General features: G+C 46.2%; 1 protein-coding gene across 1 annotated transcript in view; it reads left to right on the forward strand.

Annotated features, from left to right (window-relative positions):
- LOC124805041 (mucin-19-like) overlaps nucleotides 1–21,474 on the forward strand; it is a 173,415-nt gene that overhangs the window by 123,597 nt on the left and 28,344 nt on the right. The window contains exon 7 of the mRNA XM_047265462.1: nucleotides 18,915–19,154. Coding sequence (XP_047121418.1) covers nucleotides 18,915–19,154 — 240 coding nt within the window. The remainder of the gene's footprint in view (nucleotides 1–18,914; nucleotides 19,155–21,474) is intronic.

Genomic DNA, 21,474 nt, shown 5'->3' on the forward strand with positions numbered 1-21,474 from the left:
CTAACAATGCAAATCCTGTAGCACGCAGTTTGAACATCGTTTCTATAAAGTTGGGTACCCATCAGGTACAAAGTTTTCCGTCTACGCTGTCTCAAGTAGTAACACGCTGTAGACTGAATCCCCGACCATCCCAAACCCAGGCGGCTACAGCGGCAGTCACAAGAGCGGAGTGGTTAGGGGGCCCGGCGTACGTAGCACACCGGTCCTAGCAGAGCAGCAGTTAACAGCAACCACTCGTCTGCCGAAATTTAATGGACAACTTACGATGTAATACGGCAGGACACTCCAGAATTCTAAAAGGATGCTCCAGAGTTCGTCAAGCCAGGAAGGTATGAGTGCAACCCTTGACGCAGTATGTTTTCATTTTGGAAGACAAGAATGCCTGTAGCATATTCCTCACCAAAACCAAAAATGCTGTACGCACTACTTCACTTTTTTTTTTCTTTGCGATAGTTTGTGTTAAAATAGCAAAAACAAACAACGGCGCAGCATGTTTAAATGATACGACTTGGAAAAACAAACGTCTAGGAAAAAAATCCTAAGGCAAGAATATGCAAAATAATAGCGAGAACAGTTCTGACATACACAGCTGAGACAAGCCCTGAAATATGAAAAACTCGACTTTTAAAAATTGAGACAATGAGGATTCCAGAGAAGACCCAGATAGGAGAGAGACAAGTGAAGGCAAAACAGAAGAATGTTAATTGGAATCGATCTATGAGTGGGTACGTAAGAGGAAGCATGAATGACACGAACACAATGATAACCGGCGGGGTCAGGGATTTTCACCCGCCTCGAGATGACTCGGTGTTTGTGTTGTCCTTATCATCTCATCATCATTCATGCAAGTGGCAAAATTGGACTGAGAAAACGTTGGGACTTTGTACGGGCGCTGATGACCGCGTAGTTGAGCGCCCCACAATCCAAACATCATCACAACAAAATGATAACCACAAGGAAGAATGAGGCGAACTGAAGGAACCAGGCTGTAGACCAGGGAGAAACAAGGAAGAACGAGCAGCAGTTGAGCCGCTGAGAACCATAACTTCCTAAAGCACACCGCCACCAGCCTGCATTTAAGTGAATACCAGAGAAACCAGTCAGACAGCTTTTCGTGAATTTTCATATATACACTGTGGGCCTACAGCACAGATAAACCTGACCCACGATAACATCAGCACATGTCAGAAGCATGAATACATGCTACGGTCTCACAATCAACGCTATGTGCTTCAGGGCCCTTATCGTTCTCAGCGCCTCAATTATTTTATCTTTATGTTACAATCGTCTTCCACGAGTAATTATGACGTTTATCCTTCGATTTACATATTTCGAAATCGCCTCCTGGACTTTCACTTTTTCATTAACAAATTGTATCACACTTAATGATGAAAACTGACATGAGTGAAAATATACAATCATACAAACAAAAAACATTCAATTACATCGATCCACGAAAGAGCCATTTGCGATTTAATTGCATACGTGTGGTTACCAGATGCCACAGACTTCATTACAAAATCCGATGCTAGTTAATAAAATGTATCTGAAATTTAAAATTTTCGATTAAGTTACGCTTCCAGTTTTTGACCACGCGCTTCCCCAGACTCATTCTGTTGCTGCTTCCTAAATCGTACAGTGTTGGATTGGTGGCGCGTTGCCACCCGAAATCATACAGCACCAGCTTGCTCGCGATTACGCTTCACGGTTTTCACTTTGCAATTTCACTGCGATTACACTGCTCTTTAATTTTAATACGGTGGTGCTTAGTTAAAACTTGTTTAAACGAAGAACGAGGCGTAACCTGTGTGCTAGCTGAAGAATGATCATGACCATATACGCTCAGGGGACGATAGTGATGGGACACCTCCTAATACCGTGTCGGACCTCCTTTTTCCCGGCACGGTGTAGCAACTCGTCGTGGCATGGACTGAACGAGTCGTTGAAATTCCCCTGCAGAAATATTGAGTCTTGCTCCTTACGTAATTGCAAATGTGTTTCTTTAGCAGGATTTTGAGCACGAACTGACCTGTCGACTGTGTCCCATAAATGTTCGATGGGATCCCTGTCGGGAAATTTGGGTGGCCACATCATTGGCTCGAATTGCCCAGAATGTTCTTCAAACCAATCGCGAACAACTGAAGCCCAGTGAAATGGCACGTTGTTGTTTGAGAACAAGATGTCCACGGTCTCCAAGTAGCTGAACATAAACATTTCCAATCAACGATCGATTCAGTTGGACCAGAGGAGCCAGTCCATACCGTGTAGACAAAGCCCACACCATTATGGAGCCACCAGCATCTGGCACAGTGCCTCGTTGACAGCTTCCGTCCATGGCTTCGTAGCGTCTGCGTCACACTCTAACCTTGCCACTAGCTCTTACTAACTGAAATCTGGACTCATCTGAGCAGACCACTGATTTCCAGTAGTCTCGGGTCCAACCGATATGGTCACGAGGTCAAGGGAGGCGCTGCAGGCGCTGTCGTGCTGTCAGCAAAGGCACTCTAGTCGGTCGTCTGCCGCCAAAGCCCGCCAAGGGCAAATTTCGCCGCAATGTCCTAACGGATATCCAAGTAGTACGCCCACATCGATTTCTGCGGCTATTCCACGAAGTGTTGCTTGTCTATTAGCACTGACAACCCTACGCAAATGCCGCTGCTCTCGGTCGAAAAGTCAAGGCCGTCAGCCACTGTATTGTTCGTAGTGAGAGGTAATGCCCGAAATTTGGCACACTCTTGACACTGTGGAGCTCGGAATATTGAATTCCCTAATGATTTCCGAAATACAGTGTCCCATTCGTCCATCTACCATTCCGCGTGTTAATTCACGTCCTGCGGTCATAATCACGTGGAAAAACTCCCACATGAATCACCTGACTACAAATCACAGCTCCGTCAATGCACTGCCCTCTCAACACCTTGTGTACGCGATACTACAGCCATCAGTAAATGTGCATATCGCAATCCCATGACTTGTGGCCTCGGTCTAGCGTAAAGCGAGGAATCCGTGCAGATCCACCTGTGGTAGATCTAAACCATTTCTTATCCAAAAAATGGGTTCAAATGGCTCTGAGCACTATGGGACTTAACTGCTGTGGTCATCAGTCCCCTAGAACTTAGAACTACTTAAACCTAACTAACCTAAGGACATCACACACATCCATGCCCGAGGCAGGATTCGAACCTGCGACCGTAGCGGTTGCGCGGTTCCAGACTGTAGCGCCTAGAACCGCTCGGCCACTCCGGCCGGCATTTCTTATTCCGATCTGCACATTATGTGCAGGAGAATGAGGGTACCTCAAACCACATGTGTATATAACTGAATGTACTGCATTTTCTTCAAAGTTATCCACTTCCTCTGACCAGTGAACCACGTGGCACGATCCCTTTGTTTTCGAGATAAGCTTACGCCAACTACTACGAGGCTGTCAATAACTGAATGTGTATTTTCTGTGGTACTATGGCACCGCACTGTGCGATACACAATCTGTTCTCATTCTATCACTTAGTCTATGGATTTACTTGCTCGCTAAGTCGATCACTAAAACAACATTTCAATAAAAGTATCTCCAAAACCTTCGCGATCCAGGGCAGTGCACCTATAAACGTATATCTAATTTTCGCCACGAGTTTTCCTGCAAATTTGCCCCCTGTCCTGCATGGTTAGGAAGAGGCGTTTTTAGCGTTCCGTACCTCAATCGCTAAGGACGGAACCCTTTGGTGGGTTGGTTTGGAGTGAAATGGACTGAACTTCAAGGTCATCAGTCCCTTTATTCGTTAACTGGCAAACCAGGAGTAGTCAAAGGCAAATCCGAGAGGCCTGAAGGATCACTTCCTCGTTTGTCCGTCCACCCGTTAAGACATTTTTTCTCCGGAAAAGGTAGAGCTATCAGATTGAAATTTGTGTCACGTACTAAGAACTAAGCTCAAATTTATATCACATACTAAGATCTACGGTCCCTTGATGGTGTAAAAAATTTACGGCTTTAAGTTAGCGCAATCAAAAGAGACAGCAATTTTTGTTACTCGCAAACTGATTCATCAAAACCTATAGGACACTTCCTCTTGACCAACAATCATGAAATTTGAACAGAAGGAAGATTTCACAGTACACGTACAGGTAGAAATCCGAAAATAGTTAATCGGTAATTCTATCACATAAAATATTTTTTGGAATTACAAAGTTAAATTGTATTCGTAATATGTCAAAAATATCAGGAAGTACTGCAGGGATTTTGACCTGGACGTCAGTAATAGGTAGAGTGGGACACTTGACACGTCTGGGTACATAATTTTCAAATATTTAGTGATAATTGGCTGACCTATGACGAAATGAAATTCCTTGCGGCTGTGAAAACGTTGCCTTTGTCATCTAGCGGTGTTAGTGGAAAGGCTTCCCGACTACGGCGCTGACAGTCTATGCCTACGACATGTACAGTATCTGCAACGTTTCCCATCAAAGTAATACTGGCAACTGATGCAGAATTGCACTTCCAGCATTTGGAATGAGGCTCCGACATCCAATAAAATATCAACTGAAGCGTTCCACAGAACAATTCGACAAATGCATAACAATAACAGCCCTATGGCCGTTTTCGTCTCTGGAGAGTTCTGTCAAATCTTACCAGTAGCAACAATTGCAGATGAAATCGACGCCTATGCAACTGCCAATTAATTTAACTTCAAAATTAATAAATAAATGATAAATTACAATAGCAGATGAAAGGCAAAAACCACTGAATCCTCGACTATATACATACATAATGTGGTATCTCATATCGGTACCACGCACGGGCGCCATAGCAACGGTTTGCAAGTTTTCGTCTGTCGCCCATAGCGGTCGCGTGGGACCTGGCAGACCCAATGGTGCGCGCCCCCTGAGCCACGGCTGTACCCTCTGACGCCGCAGTACACGACGGGCGGCGGCAGCGGCCCAGCCCACTCGCCGTCTCTACGTGGAGCTACGCACACACCGGCTAGTCGCGGCTCCGACACCATCTGTCGTAACAGCTGTATTATCGCTACCGAGTCTTCGTTCGTTTGAAGAAATACAAGTCAAGTAAATCTTCTGTTTACTGTGTTAAATTGCTCGCTAGTCATTTCTGCTCCTGTTCAGCTTTCCCACGACTACAGATCCCGCACCACTCTGTAGCACACCTCTCCTTACCTTTGTCTACGAAGAGGTACGCAGCACACAATTAACTTTGTATGGAACCCTTGTTTTTTTTTGAGTGATCAGTTTTCTGAGGGGTTCGATGCGGCTCGCCACGAATTCCCCTCTTGCACCAATCTCTTCACGTCGAGAAGCATTAGCACCATACGTTCGAAATTGAAGGCCCACTCGTGTACCCTTGATGACTGGACGACAAAAAGCTTTACACCTCGTCTGGGCCCGTTAACACCGATATGTGACTGTTGATGACTGGAAACATGTTGTCTCGTCAGACGAGTCTGGTTTTAAATTGAATCGAGAGGGTGGAGACAACCTCATGAAACCATGGACCCTGCATGTCAGGAGGGGAGTGTTCAAGCTGGTGGAGGCTCTGTAATGGTGTGGGGCGTGAGCAGTTGGAGTGATATGGCGCCCCTGTTACGTCTAGATATGACTGACACTTGACACATACATGACTCATGTCCATTATAATTATCTGGGCTGTTATGCCGTGGTAGGTTGATGAATTCTGTGTCAGTTCCCAACGTTTCGTCTCCGACTGCGGGAGACATCTTCAAGTGGTTCCGTAGCTCGATGGAAGGTCCAACACACCCACTGGCTCGCTACTGAGTAGTGAGCCAGTGGGTGTGTCGAACCTTCCATCGAGCTACGGAACCACTTAAAGATGTCTCCCGTAGTCGGAGACGAAACGTTGGGAATTGACACAGAATTCATCAACCTACCACGGCATAACAGCCCGGATAATTATAATGGACATGATATTTCCGGCCGTGAAAGTCTACATTTCAGTAACATACATGAGCACCCTGTCTGATCATCTGCATCCATTCATTTTCATTGTACAATCCGACGGACTTGGGCAATCCCAGCAGGACAATGCGACACCCCACAAGTCCAGAATTGCTACGGAGTCGCTCCAGAAACTCTCTCCTGAGTTTAAACGTTTCTGCTGGCCACCAAACTCCTCAGATATGAACACTGAGCATATCTGGGGTGTCTTGCAACGTCCTGTTCAGATGATACCTCCACCCCCTCGTACTGTTACGAATTTATGGACAGCGCTGCAGGATTCATGGTGCCAGTTCCTTCCAGCACTACTTCAGACATTAGTTGAGTCCACGCCACGTCGTGTTGTGGCACTTCTGCGTGGCCGGGGAGCCCTTACACGAAATTAGGCAGGCGTACCAGTTTTTGGTTCTTCAGTGTATTTAAAGATGATGGAAATAGTGTAGTGGGGCATGGAGCTGAATATGAATTTGTTAGTGATTGAGTTAAGAAGCGTGTGCACTGCACTTAAAAAAATAAAAAATAAAAAAAAGAAGTGTAGCTAGGAGATACTTACGAAAGCGGAGAGCGTACGTGACGAAAAGATATGGCGTCAGCTGTGCACAAACACAGTAGGTCGCTGGTGGCTGCTGCAAAATGGCCTGCTGTGAGGGCAGCGGCTGGTGCGGACAGAGACGCGTCGGTGGGTGTGTCTGGACACGATCTGGAGGGGAGGAGGGGGGAGGGGAGGGGAGGGGACCCAGAGGGAAAGCTGTGCCAGAGGAGAGCACGAGAGAGGGCAGGGCAGGCTTCCGACTGCCGGTACGGACGCAGAGCGATGGCCGGAAAAATGTGCTGCGCAGGAGGGGGGAGGGTGGCGGTGCTGCCGGCTTCTTGCCGCCGGTGCGTGGCTGATGGCGCTCATTAGCCGCCGGCCTCTGGCGCTGACGCCGCGAGAAATGGCCGGCCGGACACTCGCCGCCCTCCGCAAGAAGCGTTCGCGACCGCCAGCCGACCCTGCCGGACACGCGGCGCGCTCACGCCGCGGCTCGGAGGTGGCCGCAAAACGCGGCCGCGCGAGGCTGCCACGCTGTTTCCGCTTCACGGCGTATCGTGTTCCCAAGTACAGCTGTCCATGTTGCAGCGGACCCAGTTACTGATCCACTTTCGGTGTTTAGAAAAGAACACGATAAGAAGAATGCTGAAGATTAGACGGGTAGATCACGTAACTAATGAGGAGGTATTGAATAGAATTGTGGAGAAGAGGAGCTTGTGGCACGACTAGAAGATGGGATCGGTTGGTAGGACATGTTCTGAGACATCGAGGGATCACCAATTTAGTATTGGAGGGCAGAGTGGAGGGTAAAAATCGTAGAGTGAGACCAAGAGATGAATACACTAAGCAGATTCAGAAGGATGTAGGCTGCAGTAGGTACTGCGAGATGAAGAAGGTTGCAAAGGATAGAGTAGCATAAAGAGCTGCATCAAACCAGTCTCAGGACTGAAGACCACAACAACAACAACACGGATTTCATTTATATCGCGATCCAATAACATTTCTTATCCATTTTTTTGAGGATGTTACTAACATAACATTTACGTATGTACTATTTCCTTCACATAACATAATTTCAAAATTGTTTCATACATATTTTGTGCAGTCGACTAACAAGAAACATTGATTATTATTATTATTATTATTAGCAGTGTTGATAGTGAAATAAAAGTAATATTATTATGAGAAGGAAAGTTGGTACTCACTGAGCCGTGCGTGGCTCGTGTTCCCGCCAATTATGTATTTTACACCCTGTTTTTAACGTACTTCCACCTCACTACGTCAATTTAAATTACTACTGTCACTGAGTTGCTGCTTTGCCTGACAGTGAGCGGCGCTAGCAGCGCGTATCGAGATATCCCCTCTCGTAGTACCTTTGCATGACTGCTATTACTTCCCGGTCGTTGTCTGTCGTAAGCCAGTTCGGGTTGCGAGTTCAGGTCGCGAGTTCGGGTCTGCCAGTCTGTTGGAACACGTCTGGAGCGCAGTCCGGACCTGCGGCACTAGTGCAGTCTGTTTGGAGCAGCAGTGAGGTCTGCGTCGACATGGCTCGCCGGTCCATTGCCGCCACGCATCCATTGAGCTGGGCCACGGTCTTGGTGGATCGTCGGTCGGTCGTCCTACCGGACGGCGCGTTTTGGGCTCGCCGATCGTTCATGAGACGGTTGTGTGTGTGTGTGTGTGTGTGTGTGTGTGTGTGTGTGTCGACTCCCGATTCTCTTCGTGTGTGCTTGGTTACTGTTGGGTGTCGTTCATGTCTTCGTGCAAGTGTTTGTCAGGTTGTGTGTGTAGTTGGTGTTCCCGTTACCTGCCCTGGGCACTGACGTAAATTCAGGCAGTCTTCTTTCGAGCGAAGTTAACTATTACCGTGTTTCGAATTAAAGTGTACCAGCGGAATTTTCTGCCTAGTGGCCATTACTGTTCCGGTTACCTGGCCTGGCCACTAACGTCATTTCAGGCAGAGTCCTTTCCTCACCTGTTGTCGCTGTCCAACATGGTGTGTAATTTTGACAGCTAATACGCACTCCATTGTGGATTATCACGTTTGGCTGTCCCCTGGTTGGGTTCCGACGGATCGAGTATAGTTGCGCTCACCAGCTGTCTCACCTAAGTGAAGGAGGGCAGACCGACCTCCCAGGAGGCCTTCTGAGTGCCACCGGTGTTTAATTATATGTTGTTAGCTATTTTAAATTTTAGGCTTACGGTTATTGTTTGTTTCTTAAAATTTCACAAATTTTTAATTTTTAAATTTGTCTTTCAAGCTTAAACACTGCGGCCTTCTGCCTTTAAAGATTATGATAATATTTTTTGAAATTTTGAAATCTGATTGTGGCCCTCAGCCATTTGTATTGCACCTTGCATATGTTGTTCCTTTAAATTATTTTATTGCTATCTTAATTGGATTTTTATCTAGTTAATTTCTAAGATTTCTTGTTGTGCTAAACATGCTGACCTTTGCCGGTCTCGGTGGCCGAGCGGTTATAGGCGCTTCAGTCCGGAACCGCGCGACTGCTACGGTCGCAGGTTCGAATCCTGCCTCGAGCATGGATGTGTGTAATATCCTTACGTTAGTTAGGTTTAAGTAGTTCTAAGTTCTAGGGGACTGATGACCTCAGATGTTAAGTCCCATAGTGCTCGGAGCCATTTGAACCGTTTTGAGCCAAGCTGACCTTCTGCCTTTAAAGGTCTATGGTGCTATATTCTAAAATTTTGGAAATACGTTGTGGCCCTCAGCCGTATTACACTTTGCGTATGTTGTTTTTTGGATTATTTTATTGCTATCTTAATTGGATTTTTATCTTGTCAAGATTTCTTGTTGGAGGCCAGCCGTGAAAGAGTTGCTAAATTATAATAAATGACAATCAGAAGCAGACACTGACTTCAACCCTTGGCCCTTTCCACAATCCTACTACCTGTTCCGCTCAGCGGGTTTAGCGGGCGTTTCACTCACCATATAGCGAAGATGCTGAGTCACAGATAGGCACAACAAAAAGACTATCACAATTAAAGTTTTCTGGAAATGGACTTCGTCAACAATAGACACACATACGCACAGGCACACTAATTCAAACGCAACTCTCACACACGACAGCAGTCTCAGGCAACTGAAACCACACGGAGACTGTAGTCGTATGTGTGAGTTGCGTTTGCGTGTGTGTGTGTGTGTGTGTGTGTGTGTGTGTGTGTGTGTGTCTGTGCGTATGTGTGTATATCGTTGAAGTCCATTACTAGAAAGCTTTAATTGTGAAATTCTTTTTGTTGTGCCTATCTGCGACTCAGCATCTCCGCTATATGGTGAGTAGCAACTTCATTCGCATAATCTTGTTACATTCCATCCTGGATTTTCCACTGTTTGAACTAAGTTACAAGCGAAGTACGTATGAGTTTGTTTTGTTTACAATATTGTGGATACTTAAGACATGCAATTAATATTTTTTGATGTTTTCAGCTCCTTGGCGGAAGAAGTTAGTTACAGAGCGACAAGTTTGGTAAGTAGTTGTCTGAGGAGCATAATGTGCTGTACTCTTTGTGATTATCAGCGAAAATTATAATAAAAAGTGAAAACACAAGGAAATATGTATATATAAACAAAAGTGGAACCACAAAAATGTGTTTCACAAACAGTACGTTCTGTGTCTAAAACGGCGAAATAGAATAATAAATGGACATCGAACAGAAGATAAGAAAAGAAAAACAATTTCTTCTAACATTAACTTTAAAAATTAATGATTCTCTCTCTTACATTAAATTCTCATGGAAAGGAGCAAAAATTACGCAATACACATCACTCTGGTAACTTGTCAGTTTTGCTAACCACTATCATAAGTGGAATTTTTCCGCACAGTGCTAATAGGAAGAGATAGGTTAGAATGTGAACATGGAGAGACTTCGACGTCACAAGAACGCATCGTAATAGGCGACAGCGGGACAAAAACTTCGCAAAAAAATCTAGATTCTTTGAACATGAACTGGATTCAATACAGAACGTTACGTGGCAACTAGCAAAGGAGGACACAGTGAGTGTATTAAGATGGCAGGATTAGTCCTGCGTTAACCGTTTCAGACGATGTGGTTCTGTTCGAAGCCGCGTAAGATTTTCTCATTTCGTGGCATAGGCACAGTATCTATATCTGCGGTCATCTTTCACGTCTCCAGTATATGCTGCCCTGTAGCCGTCACAGCTTCAACAACTTCACGTTTCGGAGGTAGATGAGCAAACGTAGGAGCCGTTTTTGTGTGCAGACACAGCTCTGTTTGGTTTCAAATTATGATTCAGTTTATCTTTATACGGAATGTTTTGCGCATGGATTAGGTACAGAAATTTTTTCTGTTCAGATTTATACTCTTTGTATTCCGATAGTACACACATCAAAAAAAGTTTCGCATCACCTCGGTTCCGAGAGTTCCGGTACCTGTATAGAAAACTGGAATAGAGGTCAACACAAACATAATATCCGCCCTTTTACTGCTCGTAAAAACCACACATTGCATGTTGAACCACAATACAGCGAGACCTTCAGAGGTGGTGGTCCAGACTGCTGTACGCACCGGCACTTCTACACCCAGTAGCACGTCCTCTTTGCATTGATGCATGCTTGTATTCGTGGGGAATACTATACACATGTTCATCAAGGCACTGTTGGTCCAGGTTTTCCCACTCCTCAACATCGATTCGGCGTATATCCCTCAGAGTGGTTGGTAGGTTACGTCGTCCATAAACAGCCCTTTTCAATCTATCCCAGGCATGTTCGATAGGGTTCATGTCTGGAGAACATGCTGGCCACTCTAGTCGAGCCATTTCGTGATACTGAAGGAAGTCATTCAGAAGATATGCACGACAGGGGCGCGAATTATCGTTCACAAAGACGAATGCCTCACCAATATGCTGCCGATATGGTCGGTCGGAGGATGGCGTTCATGTATCGTACAGCCGTTACGGCGCCTTCCACGACAACCTGTGGCGTACGTCGGCCTCGCATTATTCCGCCTCAAAACAGCAGGGAACCTCCGCCATGCTGCACTCGCTGAACAGTGTGTCTAAGGCGTTCAGCCTGACCGGGTTGCTCCCAAACATGTCTCCGACGATTAGTTGAAGAAATATGCGACACGCATGAGTGAAGAAAACGTGATGCCAATCCTGAGCGGACCATTAGGCATGTTGTTGGGAACATCTGTACCGCGCTGCATGGTGTCGTGGTTGACAAGATGGATTTCGCCATGGACGTCGGAAGTGAAGTTGCGCACAGTTTGAGTCGTAGCCCGCCGTCCTGTGGCTACACAAACAGAATTATTCAACACGGTGGCGTTGCTGTCAGGGTTCCTCCGAGCAATAATCAGTAGGTATCGGTCATCCACTGCAGTAGTAACCCTTAGGCGCCCTGAGCGAGGCATGTCATCGACAATTCCTCTCTCTCTGTATCTCCTCCAAGTCAGAACAACATCGCTTTGGTTCACTCCGAGATGATTGGACATTTCCCTTGTTGAGAGCCCTTCCTGGCACAAAGTAAAAATGCGGACGCGATCGCACCGCGGTATTGACCGTCTACGGACAACACGAGCCGTGTACCTCCTTCCTGGTTGAATGACGGGAACTGATCGGCTGTCGGACCCCCTCCGTCTAATAGGCGCTGCTCATGCGTGAGTCATATCTTTGGGCGGGTTTAGTGACATCTCTGAAACGTCAAAGTGACTGTGTCTGTGATACAATATTTACAGTTAACGTCTATCTTCAGGAGTTCTTGGAACTGGGGTGACGCAAAAAATTTTTTGATGGGTGTACTTAAATTTATGTATTCATTTTAATAGTTATTGTGGTGGTTCCTTTTGAAACAACTGCAGCTCTAAGGGAAACATGAGTAGCTGTGACACATTGTTGTACTTTCAGTTTCAGACGATGTACTGTCGCAGAATAAAGGAAGACGAAATTCTGGCGTGCTTTTTGGAATGGACTTTGTGTGTTTGATGAAGACAATGACCTCGATTTTCGAACGAAAAAAAAAATCATTAATATCTTGCATTATCATAGTGAGAAAAAAGAAAAGTAAAACTGTTATTCCAGTTGAAAAACACGCAACAGAAGCAAAGTATGAACCAAGAAGGAACATCACAGAAGCAGATAGAAATCTGTCAACTGCCCTATGCCTAAATGCGGAAAGGAAATGCTTTTTAACTTATGACCAAAAATAAGGTGTTTTTTTTTTACAGTGAAACTATTTGAAAATACCCTGTATTTGTTTAATTATCGTGTGTAACACTTGTTTTTCACATTGTTCTGTCTCAATGTATGTTTCATACTGTAATAAAAACAAAAAATTAAAAAAAATTGATTTTTAGTATTTCGTGTTCGAAAGTTTTAACGGCTAGATGTGATAGAAGACGCTTTGCAGCAACTGATACCAGGCCAAAGAGTAAAGCAGCAACGCGGAGCTGTGACCTGCGGGGAAACTCTCCAACAGTTACAATATTTACTGGCCACCAAATACTAATACAATAAACTAAGGCTGTTCGTCCACTGGGGCAACGCCACTCGCCACTGCAACGCAAGCTTTCCGCTACAATTTGATCACAGTCTCGTTGGACGTTCTTTGTCCACTCATTAAACACTTTTGTGACTGGTTATCAACTAAAAACGTGCCGGTTTGTCTGCTCCACAATGGAAAGCCACAAAATTGGTAAGGCTCCCATTGTGTGTTGGTACTACACGAAGCTTCACACGAAGTGCAAATTATGAATTAACCGTTCCCCATTCGCGACATTTAGACATTTTCAGCTTTCCTGTTGCCGTGACGAATTGAAAAAGACGAAGTACAGTTCAAAGGGATTTATATGATGTCAAATATATTGTCGGTGGAGCTATATTTTTGTCCCGTTATTACAATAGAGGATATGCACTGGAGGAAAAACATCTCTGTTCAAGAAAGTCCACTGCTTACTTGGAGATATGCTTTAATCATCATTATAATGCAAAAAAGAAAACATGGATAAATCATGAAGCATAGTAACTAGCTATGGAACAAATGAATGTACTTACAGATTTAAAACCAGTACAATTCAACGGTATTTCAACTTTCTTTAATATAAGGAAATGACCATTTTTTTGGATTTGAGTTTCAAGAAATAAACATTTGCACTGTCAGCGTCACGTTACAACCAATTAACCGATGGATGGTTGTAATCCTGGAGGGTACACGATTGGTAGGATGTGAAGGAAGGGAAGAAGGTTAGGGTTTAACGTCCCGTCGACATCGAGGCCGAATGTTTCAGGAACGGGAAACGAATCAACCGGGCCCTTTCAGAGGCACTTAACCTTGTACCAATTAGGTAAATCGCCGGCCGCGGTGGTCTAGCGGTTCTAGGCGCTCAGTCCGGAACCGCGCGACTGCTACGGTCGCAGGTTCGAATCCTGCCTCGGGCATGGATGTGTGTGATGTCCTTAGGTTAGTTAGGTTTAAGTAGTTCTGAGTTCTAGGGGACTGATGACCACAGATGTTAAGTCCCATAGTGCTCAGAGCCGTTTGAACCATTTGAATTAGGTAAATCATGGAAAACATTAACTTTGATGTCCAGACGGATATCTGCACCCCAAACCTCACTACTGTGCTTCCAGTGTCTTCCCATTATGCACCTGCGCTTGTCCTGTGGACCCCCATACGCCGTACCTCCCATATTGATCAAAAATATTGCCTATAAACGATGACAATCGGTTTGTATACGAGTCACAATGACAGCTGCCAATCTAGCGAGCTTAAAAAGTCCACATTTGTGTCATCCTCTAGACCAGGGGGCTCCCAACAAAATTTTCTCGAGGACTCCCTCATCAAGCATGCTTGGTACCTTGTCATATCACAGTATCAAGTACCTAAACAAGCCAAATTAAGAGTCTTTTATACGTTTTCTATTTTTGGTACTTAGAAAAAACATTGACATATTCATTATTGAAAAAAATATTGAGCTTAAAACATTTTCAATTTAGCCATCATTGTTACTGTTAAATTTTAGATTATTGATCAAAATGTTTGTCTTCAAATCTGGGTGTTTAGTATAACAACTTCATTATCTTCCTCTTCATCTGTAGGCCTTTCTCGTTTTAACGAACCAATTTTTAACCAAAGGTCCATTTTTAACTACGCGAACTGTAGCTTCCCCATCTATCTAATTCTAGTTTTGCGCTAGGGTGTGCTAGTGTCAGTTGGCTCTAGGAAGACGCTAGATGCAGAAGTTAGCGTTCACTAAAGCTCTGTTCATGCAGGAAGCGGCCAAAACAAAAAATTTATTATCATACGAAATATATTTAATACACTTTTTATTGTAATAGCATCTTGCGGACCCCTCTGGCATAGCTCGCGGACCCTTGGGGGTCGGCGGACCACCTGTTGGGAACCACTGCTCTAGACTGTGCACCATTTGCCAGGCGGGGCAACTTAGATAGGGTGGTGGGTGGAGAAACGATCGCAGAGTTACTCTTTTCTCGAGCATCGGGCAGCACCCTTCAAATAGCTCGTGGGCAGGCGCAGCTTGTATAGGCGACCTGCCAGGTAGGTTTAGGTTTATTGCACGCGTTCTGCACACGCTCGAAGCACCTGCCGGCGGGTTGCTGCTTTCTGTCAAAACACGTAACCGTGGCCAACGTATTGATTCCCGCCCACAGCCAGTTGTCAGCTGGGTGCATACTGATTACTTGGTGACTGGCGTTTCGGCGACCAGAGAGGTGGGAGCCTCTCTATAGGTCCACACGCTCGCTGTTTTGCCAGTTTTCCAGGTTCGTGCAGAGGCATACTAGGCGAGGGAGGCTACATGCGGTGGAGGATGTAGAACCGATTTTGGAGGCATTCCTGTCGGTCACATGAGAAATTGCCATGCTGTGTAGTATCCAGCAACACCGCCGTCAATCACCAAGTTATTTTATTCAATGTATGGTGGCCATGTACTATTGTGGAGATGTTGTATTTGTGGTGTCACCGCCAGACACCACACTTGCTAGGTGCAATAAACCTAAATCGGCCGCGGTCCGTTAGTATACGTCGGACCCGCGTGTCGCCACTATCAGTGATTGCAGACCGAGCGCCGCCACACGGCAGGTCTAGAGAGACTTCCTAGCACTCGCCCCAGTTGTACAGCCGACTTTGCTAGCGATGGTTCACTGACAAATTACGCTCTCATTTGCGGAGACGATAGTTAGCATAGCCTTCAGCTACGTCATTTGCTACGACCTAGCAAGGCGCCATTACCAGTTACTATTGATGCGGTAAAACATGTACCGTCAAGAGCGATGTTCACCAATTATGGATTAAAGTTAAGTATTCCAACAGATACGTACTATTTTTGCTAGTCTCATATCCCTGACCTGTTCCAGACCTCACGCCAGCCTGCGTGAGCTTAAACCCGTGCCTTTCGGTTTCCTGTCATAGTGGATTGGCTGTCTTGCCAGTCCACAACAGTATTCATATCGACATGTCGAATAGTATGATTCGGCAAGTCGTACATTCCTTGTAACAGCTGAGTGCGAGGTGGCGAGGACTGCCACGCCTCAGCACTTCCTCACGGCAATTTTGCGTGTATAGAAGGAACGGGACACACAGTTCTTGGCCATTCAAGTACCGAGGCTTTCGCAAATGTTAGGCGTGTACCCGGAGTACGTCAGTTCTGGAAGAAATCCGCCTCCATAGTCACCTGGTCTGGGCGACAACGTATAAATGACAGCGGTTGCCGCCGGCTGTTTAGCATTGCAACCGTTAGTGGACGGTCAGAGTGCTGCAAATAATTTACCAATACACTTCTGGATGACAAGTGGTGGACAGCCATACTATCCAGAAAAACAGTTTGCTTACTATATGGGGTGTGCCTTCGCTCAATAGGCATCTGACAGCAGAGGGATTAAGACGATGCAGGAAGACCATCACAGGACGCTCAGAACATGGTAAAGCATCACCTGGCGTTCCGAGTTCCAGTACACACAGATACAAGGCGATGACTGGGTACGGACACGATGAAAGCAATACCGGACGCGCGGGACTAGCCGAGTGGTCTGAGGCGCTGCAATCATGGACTGTGCGGCTGGTCCCGGCGAAGGTTCGAGTCCTCCCTCGGGCATGGGCGTGTGTGTGTGTTATTAGGTTAATTTAGGTTAAGTAGTGTGTAAGCTTAGGGACTGATGACCTTAGCAGTTGTGCCCCATAGGATTTCACACACATTTGAACATTTTTGAAAGCAATACGGAGGAGGAGGAGATTAGTGTTTAACGTCCCGTCGACAACGAGGTCATTAGAAACGGAGCGCAAGCTCGGGTGAGGGAAGGATGGAGAAGGAAATCGGCCGTGCCCTTTCAAAGGAACCATCCCGGTATTTGCCTGAAGCGATTTAGGGAAATAACGGAAAACCTAAATCAAGATGGCCGGAGACGGGACTGAACCGTCGTCCTACCGAATGCGAGTCCAGTGTGCTAACCACTGAGGCAATAAGGGATCACACATTCCAGTTGCTAACGGGAATTCATCTGGTGGGGGTAGAGGAGTTCTCATGTGATCAGTATTGACATAGTATGCTGTTCCTAACTGGGCTTGCTGGTGAACAATGCAGGAACCTGATGAAGTACCTTTTATCTTCCCACAGGTGAACTGTACCTACAACAAGGCAATAAATATGCCAGTAGATAGCTCCTGATTCATGTCTTCTTTGGCCTGGGAAACACACGTTTCTCGTGCACTTACATCCTTAGATTCCATGACGTCAAATACTGCAGTCCCTCTAAGTTGCTAAATAATGTCTTAAATGCACTGTATGCGTTTGGCCGATGGGAGAGTGTCTGCAGCCAGCCGTGATATTTTCCACAGACGGAGACAGCACAGCTGGGAATACAGAGCAGGCGTCAAGATGAGCAGCAGCGGCACCGCGCAGGACGTGGAGGACGTCTGTCTGAGGCGGAGTGCGAGGTCTGCGCAGGTGTACAGCACCAGGTGTATGGGTAGAAATGAAAGCAGAAGTAGAGATAGCGGCGAAGTACAGGTGTATGTGTATGTTGACGAGCCTTGTCTCTGCCTTTGTCAGTGGCATGCATTTCTCTGAGAGGGATGTGAGCGGTCTGTGAAGACACTCTGTGATAGATCTGAATGTGGATATAGATGTGGATGCAAATGAGCCATACCTATGCAGTAAGCGCTGTTTTGCTTTTCTCAGAGGGTATGTGGGACGTCTGCCGAAGCATTGTATGTATTTTATTGTATTGTATGTTAACCGGGGACCTAGAAACGACGGTGAGGCTCCGTCCCCGCCGCAGCCGCAGTGGTCCGCAACCCCACGACGACTAACGCAGTCCACTTCACCCCTCCGCCGCCCCACACCGAACCTAGGGCTATTGTGCGGTTCGGCCCCCGGTGGACCCCCAGGGAACGTCTCACACCAGACGAGTGTAACCCCTATGTTTGCGTGGTAGAGTAATGGTGGTGTACGCGTACGTGGAGAACTTGTTTGCGCAGCAATCGCCGACGTAGTGTAACTGAGGCGGAATAAGGGACACCAGCCCGCATTCGCCGAGGCAGATGGAAAACCGCCTAAAAACCATCCACAGACTGGCCGGCTCACCGGACCTCGACACATATCCGCAGGGCGGATTCGTGCCGGGGACCAGGCGCTCCTTCCCGCCCGGAAAGCCGTGCATTACATCGCACGACCAACCCGGCGGGCTGCCGAACCATACGGCACTAGATGTAGATTAAGATGCAGATATAGGCACGGTGGCTTGCATGTCTCTCGGAAGAGGACTGGAAACTTTTCTGAAGTGTACAGCAGCAGATGTAAATGGAGATGCACGTGCAGGTTGGGTCACCTCTGTAAAGCCGCTGCCGTTCACGTCTCCTAGAAGGGGTGCAGGAGGTCTGTCGAGGTGTACAGCAATAAATGTACCTGTAGATGTAGATTCAGATGCAGATGAGCCACTGTCAGTGGCTTGCACTTCTTTCAGAGATGAGATGTGAGCTCTTCCGGGACGCACTACGTGTAGATTAGGCTTACCCGTACCAAGTGGATGGTGTGCATGTGTCTTGGAGGAGAGAGAGGTGTGCAGGTGTGTACATTTATTTATTTATTGCCAAATTATAGACCTGTTACCTGATGTTTAAAACAGGTCGTACATCTTACAATTTTCGTTTTTCATCTTTTTACAGTTTTCTTTCCTTTTGTTTTATCTACGACATTTACAAAGAATGATTCAAAATAACAATAATTTGAGGTTGAAATATGATGGCGGCCGAGTAGGTTGCAGTGTGATGTGGCTCCGCATTCAGATGCAGATTTTCTCGGTAAAAATTTGATTGTGGACACTGATTTTTAATTATCGTGTACCGGGAGTGTTATCTTACACAGTCCGTACTCGTTTACTCTTTAAATGCTGTAAATAAAACAGAGAGAGTGATTAAAGTGCTGCTAGTGCGTTCGTCGTGTGCAACGCGTCAACGGAGAGGCCGTCGCCCTCCCGCTGGCCGAGCGCGTGTCGGTTTCGCCAGTCAGCCGCGTCCGTTCTCGCGTGTCAGCACTCCGCGCCGCGCGCTGCGACACCTCACCTCGCCAGCCGCAGCGGAATCCGACGCGTCGGCAGCGGCCACCGGCTGCCCCGCGCCCCGCCGTCGACGTCAGCAGTAGCGGCCACCAGCTGTGCTCCCTGCTGTTGGTAAACAACCGCCTGCCTACCTTCGGCCCTGGATTCCAGCCGACGAAGCAGCGACACCACCACACCAGAGGCCGACGGAAGAGGAAGGAAAGCATGGGGTAAGACGCTAGTTAGAGCCATCAACGTCACTCCAGGTATGGAACACACGGAGGAAGAACTTGTGCCCATGTCCCCAAGTCAAAAGATAGCAGCCATAGACAAAATATTGAGTGAAATAGGAGCAGAGTTAAAAGCTAAGCATGTTTCATCTGCCCTGTTAACCGTCATTAGAGACAAAGTGTTTCCCTTGGCTTTCGAAATAACTAGCTTCGAAGCTAAACTGTCCTGCCGAAACGATGAAAATAGGCGACTAAGACTAGAACTACAGAGAGCCTCGAATCCAGTCAAAGACTTACAAATACAAACTTTGCAAGAGAAGGCTGAGAAATTAGAGAACGAAAATAGGGAATTGAGTGTAGCGAACCAAGACTTGCAGCAACAAATAAGAGAACTAACTAATAAAGTCACACAACAAGCACAGACACAAGCACAGACACTGACATATGCTGCCGCCTTAACTATAGAGCCCAAAACCAAAGAGGCTCGAAAAATAGAACAGGCTAAAACAAAACAGGCCACAACCCTCTATATCAAATCGACAGAAAATCAAGACGCCAAAGCTGTCCGACAGACCATCACCAAGAATATAAATCCCAAGAAAGAGAATATACATATAAAATCAATCAGAACCACACAGACTGCAGTTATAGTAGAAACGGAAACACAGGAGGACTGTCGAAAAATAATAGAAAAGACTAAAGACCTGCACACCATTGTCTGTGAAGGACCGCGAAAACGCAAGCCACTCGTGGCAGTATATCACGTGCCAGATACACTTACCGTCGGAGAGTTTCTAGAAAGCCTTTACGAGCAGAATCTAAGCGGTGACACCGCGAAAGAAGACTTCGACAGAGAGGTCAAAATAAGATTCAAAACAGGGCCTAGAGGAAGGGGTTTCAGTCACCAGATACTGGAGGTCAGCCCACACCTGTACAGAGTCCTTACAAGAAGACAGAGAGTCTACATAGACTTCGAATCACTTTCTGTGAAAGACTATACAGTAGTAAACAAGTGTTTTAAGTGTTGCGACCTAGGACATACGACTAAAACCTGCAGAAAAACCGACGTCACGTGTGCCAAGTGCGGCAACCAAGGACACAAGCGCAGTGAGTGCAGGTCCGCGGTTTGCGTCTGTATCCCCTGCAAATACAGAGGCCACGTCTGCAATAAAACAAAAGGAGGTGATTGTCAGACCTATAAACAGCTGCATGACCGGCTCCTGGACAGCTAAAATCAGCACAAACGCAAGAAACACGAACGCCCAAAGCCAATCACCCAAAACACATAAATACAAATCACCGTCAACATTACAGAGAAGCTACCAAAGAGCAATTTCCTGGAGAAGACAAATGAATCTTCTGCCGGAGAATTACGTCGATAATGAACCCATCCCGCCCCTAACACACTCAACGACGTTACAGGATAGCTGCATTAATACGATAGAATATATAGATGACATGACAATCTGTGGTTCCATCCACTACTAGGTGGCAAAGCAAATTAAAAGACAGTTACACCACTGGATAAACTTCCAAATAACATTAATGCAGAGAATAGATGAGTTGGAAGATGAGCTTACATATATTGTGCACAAGAAAATGTACAAACAAAACCGACATACTCCCTCACAATTTCTCACAGCCGAAGTACATCACACCACACATACACAGGATGAACACAAACCAGAACCATCATCACATGGAAAACCCTACGACACACGTTAATGTGAACAGTACATCAAACCAGTCAAATTTGTCTCGGGAGGCATTCTTCACCCCGGGAAAAAGGAACAAGAACAGACATGCATGCAGTCCCTCAATCAAAACACATCGAAACACTCAGGCTACAGACCAATACAAAACTCAAAACTACTGGACCCAGACTTATAAAAGTAGACCAATTAGATGAGGACAAATCTGAGGGAGAGACATGTGACATTTGCAACGATGTCAACGTGCGTCTAGCAACAACCTCCACTCCAAACACAAACAAAGACAACATAACACATACAGTCAGTCCCATACAAATCACCACCATCGCCGACACCACGCCAGCAAGCACCACCAACATCAGTGAAAAACGTATGATGGCAAACAGCATTGAAGAGGCGTGTGACAAAACGAAAAGTAACCGTGTGACATCCCAAAGAGGCCTTAAAATGTTCCCCAGTCAGCGGCCAACACCAAGCCACAATCCGTCCAGTACCACCTCAGAGACCGCA

This window comes from Schistocerca piceifrons, chromosome 7 (assembly GCF_021461385.2).
Source record: "Schistocerca piceifrons isolate TAMUIC-IGC-003096 chromosome 7, iqSchPice1.1, whole genome shotgun sequence".
NCBI classification, from domain to species: Eukaryota; Metazoa; Arthropoda; class Insecta; order Orthoptera; family Acrididae; genus Schistocerca; species Schistocerca piceifrons.